The sequence below is a fragment of the Podarcis pityusensis genome (genome assembly GCF_964106645.2).
Source record: "Podarcis pityusensis genome assembly, chromosome: 15".
In the NCBI taxonomy this organism is placed as follows: domain Eukaryota; kingdom Metazoa; phylum Chordata; class Lepidosauria; order Squamata; family Lacertidae; genus Podarcis; species Podarcis pityusensis.
In genome coordinates this window covers 15,011,500-15,018,022 of record NC_138040.1, presented here as the reverse complement: position 1 = coordinate 15,018,022, position 6,523 = coordinate 15,011,500, and the positions used below count along the sequence as shown (strand labels likewise).

General features: G+C 51.2%; 1 protein-coding gene across 2 annotated transcripts; it reads right to left on the bottom strand.

Moving 5' to 3' along the window:
* Window positions 1-509: 509 nt before the first annotated feature.
* On the bottom strand, window positions 510-6,206 carry ABHD11 (abhydrolase domain containing 11). 2 transcript variants are annotated; one of them, XM_080984042.1, is made up of 6 exons: window positions 6,032-6,206; window positions 3,994-4,129; window positions 3,070-3,243; window positions 2,656-2,826; window positions 1,147-1,202; window positions 510-966 (listed from the first exon to the last, which is right to left on the bottom strand). In XM_080984042.1, exons 1-6 carry the CDS (start codon window positions 6,148-6,150, stop codon window positions 822-824), a joined length of 801 nt encoding a protein of 266 aa, XP_080840168.1. In that variant the 5' UTR covers window positions 6,151-6,206; the 3' UTR covers window positions 510-821. The 2 variants fall into 2 exon arrangements, with proteins under 2 accessions (XP_080840168.1, XP_080840167.1); XM_080984041.1 differs by having other exon boundaries at window positions 1,147-1,328; window positions 6,032-6,203.
* Window positions 6,207-6,523: the final 317 nt, after the last annotated feature.

Below are 6,523 nucleotides of genomic sequence, written 5' to 3'. Positions count from 1 at the left end.
TCTTTTGTGGGCAACCATCTGGCAGGGGGCAGAGCGCATGCCAGTACTGGGTGGAACAATAGGTGTGGAGTCTACCTTTGTAGAACAGGATGCATTCCAGCCATGCAGAAGTCAAGAGGCTTCTGCACACTCAGACCCCTTTCCCTCCTCCGTCCAAGCAAACAAGAGGCATCACCAAGGACACATTAAAGCAAGGAAAAAGCAACATACCAATATGTCACAATGTCTGAAATAAGGATGGAGCTATGTAGAGGCATTCGCTGGCTTCATGGTTTTTTTCCTACATTGTGATTTTTGCATAGTACACACACACACACGGTTTGCCATATATTGCCAGGCCAGAAATTACAAAACTGTTATCATAATCTGGACCTCAAACCAGTTTGGGACAATAAACCAATATTATCGCCTTACACTAGAACTCACCAGGCTCCCTCTCCTCTCTGGATCAGATGCCTTGTTGGCTGTTTCTTTCTCTCCTGGCTCTCTGGAAGGCCAAAGATCACCCATTTAAAATGAAACACCGTTTTATTTAATATTAAATACTGTACAGTGAAGGAGCCCCATGGAGTTAAGTGGCATCCCAGCCACCAGTGGGGTCATATTCGCAGGATTTCCACATGGCAGCTATGCAGGCCTCCGTGGAGGGGGAAGGAGGGCTCTTAACAAAGAGCACGTGCCAGTCTTGAGTTGGGGAAGCCAGTTCTGGAGAACGGGAGCCGTTCACAGGAGAAAAGTTGGCAAAAAAGGAGGGGTATCCTGACTAGTGTCAGGAGAGGGACCTGCTTGTCTTTCCTGTTCTGGGAGGCCAGCTGGAAACTCTACAGCGGAAGAAAGCGAAGGAAGTTGCAAATGGCAGCAATGAACTCTTGGGGCTGATCCGCGTGAACCCAGTGTCCAGCGTCAGGGACGTACTGGATCTCTGCCTCCGGGAAAAGCCGGTCGATCTCAGGGTAGTCGTCAGAGCTGCAGAGAAGGGGAGGGAAAGCAAAGCTCAGCCAGAGGGATGGGGAAAGGAAACAAGGCAGTTTGGGTATCAGATTTTGCTTCATGTTACACTGAGAAGGGGACACAGCAGGGACCCTTCAACTCTCCAAAGGGTTTGCGCAGGAGATGGTGCAGACCCCTCTGCTGGCGACAGCTCACCTGATATAGCCGGACTTGGAGCCCCCGAGAAAGAGAGTAAGCCCTGGGTAGTCCACCTGGAAAGGAGGGAAGCCCATCAGTTCGCCCAGATGCTGGGAAATGGCATCCAAGTTCACGCGCCACACAAACCGGTCCTCGGCGTACACCAGGTTGGTGAGCAGAAACTGGCGGATGGTTGGCTCCTGAGCAAAGAAGATGGAAGGGGCTCGTGGGGAAATACAGGACCCAGCAACAGGCACTGTGTGCAAACATACCTTGTAAGCATGGAATCTGGGGTCAGGATTTGCAAGTCCCCTTTCGACTGTGCCCCAGAAACCCCTGCCCCAACCCCCGAGGTATGCCAGAGGAATGGCCGTAGCTCAGTGGTAGAGTGACTGCCTTGCACACAGAAGGCCCCAGGTTCAATCCCCAGCATCTACCAGTAGGACTGGGTATGTTCCTGCCTGAAACCCTTGAGCGTTGCTGTCCATCACTGTAGACATCACTGAACTATTTTTTATCTATGGTATTCTGTTAAAAAGAACTCTCAGAGCTACTAACAAAATATATTGCTAAGACAGTTCTTGTCCCCGGGCTCATAACTGAAAAAAGACACAGCGCACATGGATAAAGGAAGGGGAGGGAGGAGGGGAAAGCAAGCTCAAGCGCAGTATCTTTCAAGTTAAAGGTACCCCTGACCGTTAGGTCCAGTCACAGACGACTCTAGGGTTGTGCACTCATCTTGCTCTATAGGCCGGGGGAGCCGGCGTTTGTCTGCAGACAGCTTCCGGGTCATGTGGCCGGCATGACTAAGCTACTTCTGGCGAACCAGAGCAGCGCACGGAAACGCCGTTTACCTTCCCGCTGGAGTGGTACCTATATATCTACTTGCACTTTGACGTGCTTTCAAACTGATAGGTGGGCAGGAGCTGGGACCGAACAATGGGAGCTCACCCTGTTGCGGGGATTCGAACTGCTGACCTTCTGATCGGCAAGCCCTAGGATCTGTGGTTTAGATCACAGCGCCACCCACGTCCCTTTCTTTCAAGTTACGGTTCATATACTGCAGTTAGCTGGAGCTGTGCCCAACTAAGCCTTGCTAAGAGCAGACTTGTTGAGATTAACGGGTTAGGAAATTTAACAAAATGTAAATAATCAGTAAGTTAATGAAAACTTCTTGTTAAGAAAAGTTAAATAAAGCTAAACACCTGCCTTGTAATTTATAATAAGGTCTAACAACCAAATGTAAAAATGTAATTGAAAAAATAAAGCACCACCAAAATTAAACTGTAACCCCCAAAGAATCGCATAAAGGCCACCCCACCCTGTTCCAACTGTGGAGGCAGAGTACAGCCATCATGTAGCCATGATACGCCTCTCCTCCATGAATTTGTCCAAATCTCTTTTAAACTCATCTAGGTTGGTGGCCCTCGCTTTCTCCCTTTCTCTGTCCAAGTCGTCAGAACGACGAGGCTTGGGGTCTGGCCCATGTGATGTTGGACCTCCGAGGTTGTGGTGGTGGGGCATTACCTGAATGGCTGGGCGCAGTTGCTCTTCTGCCAGCCGGCGTGCGGTGGAACGAGGGATGCCTCGGGGGATGTCCACCGCCTTCATGGCAGCAATGAAGTTCTGAAAGCCTGAAATGGCCGTCGTCTCGCTAGGACTGATGTCGACACACACCAGGCGCTCCACCAACTCTGGCTGGGGTGCAGAGGAAAGACAAAGGAGCCAAGGGGTCAGAGAAAGTGTCAGGTGCAGGTACAAGCAGGGAGGCCTGTGGACCATACCTTCCCCACCTCTGAGCTACCGGTCCCCACCATCCCCACCACCAGTTCCCAGTTAGCCCAGGAGATGCGCTTGCTCCTTAAGCCACTGTCCGCCCCACTCCCACGGCAGGAATCCGGCAGCAGAACACAGGAAGGGCCACCAAGAGACTCCACCTACCCACTGCAGCGCCATCACCATGGCTGTCTTGCCGCCCATGCTGTGCCCGATCAAGACACACCTGCTGAGGTTCAGCTGGCGGAGGAGGAGGTGGATGTCGGCACTCATGGCTTCATACGTCATGAGCGGGCTGTGGGGGCTGTCGCCGTGGTTACGGGCGTCCACCGTCAGCACCTAACTGGGCAGGAGAAGAGGGACAGCAGTGGGTTGGCACAAGGTTGGCTTTGCATAGGCTCTGGATGATGCAATACGAAATCTTGAGGGGGCCCCGCAGCTTCTGAGCACCCAGGATTTCTACCCGGCTACATAAAAATGACTCCCAAACAGGCCCGGTCCAGTGGCAAAAAGATGCTACTAAGTCAGGGCAATGGTTCCTCTAGCTCAGTATTATTCCACATCAACTGGTAGCAGTTCTCCAAGCAGTGTTCAAAATCCTCCAGGCACCAGGCACGTTTTGCTACTGGCATGGGTCCAAACACAACTACAAGGAGATTTCTGGGTGCCAGGTTTGTGGCCAGTTTAAAAATATCTGCCTTAGTTCATAGCTAATACCATTTCCATGGTGTGTGTTTCTCCTTCTTGTATACCAGGACAAGTGAATTGTTGTAAGAGCAAGCTATAGTCAAGCAATGCAGTTGGGATCATAGAATTGTAGTTTTGGAAGGGACCACGAGAGTCATTTAGTTCAACCCCCTAGTGAACAAGACATTCTGTTGTGCAGACCATAACTTAGGTTTAAGGTGCCATTTGGCACCTAACTTATATATTTGCTTCTAACACTGTCTCCAGGGTTTCAGGCAGGAGTCCTTCTCAGCCCTACCTGGTGATGCCAGGGGTTGAACCTAGAGCCTTCTGCATGCAAACCAAAGCGCAAACCAGCAGCAATCACCTCCCCAATGTAGCCCAAAACCAATTCTCACTCACCTTGCGGCCAGTTTGGAGCACCAGTTTCTTGGCCAGGGATGCAAAGTTAGTCTTGCTTCCAAACAGCCCATGTAGGAAAACGAGCGGGGGCTCGGGAGAGGGTCCATCAAACACTGCATACGATACGGGCACTGGGCTGCAAACAGAGGTGAAAGAGAGATCATGTGAAGGAAAAAGCCTCAAGGCCTTCCTGTTCGGATTACACCGGACAAGAGGGTACACAGAGACTGAACATGGAGCCTGGCACCACTTCCGTTGCGAAACTCTGCAAGCTATCCGTGCCTCCTGCAAAAATCCTCCTCAGGCCTCTTTCTCTTGCCGGTAGCAGAGCGAAACACAGCGGTGAGAAGCAAAATGCAGCACGTGTGGAATAAATCAGTCCAGAGACAGTCCGTCCTTATCTCTAGTAGCCTTTAATCATGAAGAATAACATCATAAATTCAGACCTGGCGAGAACTGACACATTCTCCCTTTCGCATGGCGTCCGAGAGTCAGACTGAAACACACGGAGTCAAACCCCTCCCTTAAGTGTTTCTAACCACGCCTCAGGAAAGAGACGTCACCAGAACTCTTTAACTCTGTGAGTTCTGAAACCATTAACACTTCCTTCCAAGAAAGGGATGTCTGGACTTTGCTACAAGTGTCAGCAAACAGCTACAGGGTGAAAAACTCCACCATTGGTACAGTAGTACCTCAGGTTACATACGCTTCAGGTTACAGACTCCGCTAACCCAGAAATAGTGCTTCAGGTTAAGAACTTTGCTTCAGGATGAGAACAGAAATCGGGCTCCGGCGGCGCGGCAACAGCGGGAGGCCCCATTAGCTAAAGTGGTGCTTCAGGTTAAGAACAGTTTCAGGTTAAGTACGGACCTCAGGAAGGAATTAAGTACTTAACCCGAGGTACCACTGTATAGGACTCTAAAAAGAGCTCTGCTTAGATAAGAGCAAATTTAGTCATCCTAGACTAAACTTGTGGCTCTTCGGATGTTGCTGGACCCCATCTCTCATGAAGCCTGACCACTGGCCATACTGGCTGCCAGGGCTGCTGGGAGCTGCCGCCCAGCAACAGCTGGAAGGGCCACAGATGCTCCTCAATCATGTTTTAAATTTGTCTGAACTTGTGGCAGGTTATTCTGACGTCTTCTAGTTCAGAAAAGGGCAACCAAGATTATCAAAGGGGTGAAGCGACTCCCCTATGAGAAAAGGTTGCAGCATTTGGGACTTATTATTTTGGAGAAAATGTGAGTAAGAGGTGACATGATAGAAGTTTATACAGTTATGCATGGCATAGAGGAAATGGATAAAGAGTTTTTCTCCCTCTCTCATTACATTAGAACTCGTGGACATCCAATGAAGCAAAATGCTGGAAGATTCAGGAAAGAAAAAATGAAGGACTTATTCATGCAGCACGTATAACCTATGGAACTCGCTGCCATGGGAGGCAGTGTGGAGTAGTTTTAAGCAAATTTTAAGCAAAGTGGGCTTCTGTCTTCTGCACCCGCTTTCTCTATGCAACACACCATTTCCTAAGCCAGGCATCCCCAAACTCGGCCCGCCAGATGTTTCGGGACTACATTTCCTATCATCCGTGATCACTGGTCCTGTTAGCTAGGGATGATGGGAGTTGTAGTCCCAAAACATCTGGAGGGCCGAGTTTGGGGATGCCTGGCATAAGCCTTTAATACCTATCCCTGAGTGCGTTCGCGCTCAAGCACGAAAAACGTGTGTCTTGCCTCCATCGGCCCAAGAGGGGGCGATGTCCTTCAGTTCCTTGTATAGAGACTATCCAGAAAAAAAATATGGAGCGCACACATCTCTAATGGTGGCTCCATCCGGGAACCTACAGCCCACAGCTGAGCGCCAACGAGACACGCAGCGCCCACCTAGGCTTTTCAACTCTATGGTCCCAACATCCGGGCAAATGCAGGCTTCGAGCAGCGGCTAGGCCCCCCGCGGAGGATTTCGGGAAACGTAAAGCCGCTCTCTCCCCCCCTCGCCGCGTCCTTCAGCCCTCACCTCCCCCTCCCGGAGCGCTTACGTCACGGCGTGGCTGGCGAGGCCCTTCCTTTCCCGGGCCGGGCCTGTGCGGCGGCGGCGAAAAGGATGGAGCCGGGACCAGCGGGGCGGGAAACTCGGGAAGGAGAGAGCGCGGAGCATCCTTGGGCGGGTTTAGCGGTCACCAAGGAGACAGGGCAGCGGCGAATAAGCGGGGGGGGGCGGGGCCACGGAATCACTTCCGGCCTGTCGCCACGGTTACAGAGAAGAGTGGCAGGCAGCAGTCCCGCCTCTTCTAGCTTTGTGTGGAGGCTCCGCTCCCTAGTGTCGCTTCGAGAAGGGATGCGGGCATGCGCCGCCAGGGGGAGCCAGAGAGCAGCGCGAGGGCATCTAATACAGTTTGGCGACTCCGTAATCTGCAGTTTTCAGAATCGAGAAGCGCCCCTCTTCTATTTAAAATAGAAGAATGTTGCGTCATTCAGAAGCTGGCATTTATCTATACATATATGCGTGAAAAGTGCTGTACAATTCAAAA

Excerpts from the sequence above, each read along its gene's own strand:
- ABHD11 (XM_080984041.1), bottom strand. The coding sequence starts at position 6,150 with ATGCTCCGCGCTCTCTCCTTCCCGAGTTTCCCGCCCCGCTGGTCCCGG. Across the intron at positions 1,329-2,655 it reads AACTGCGCCCAGCCATTCAG|GAGCCAACCATCCGCCAGTT; the intron begins GTAATGCCCCAC and ends TTCTTTGCTCAG. Across the intron at positions 967-1,146 it reads TCCAAGTCCGGCTATATCAG|CTCTGACGACTACCCTGAGA; the intron begins GTGAGCTGTCGC and ends CCTTCTCTGCAG.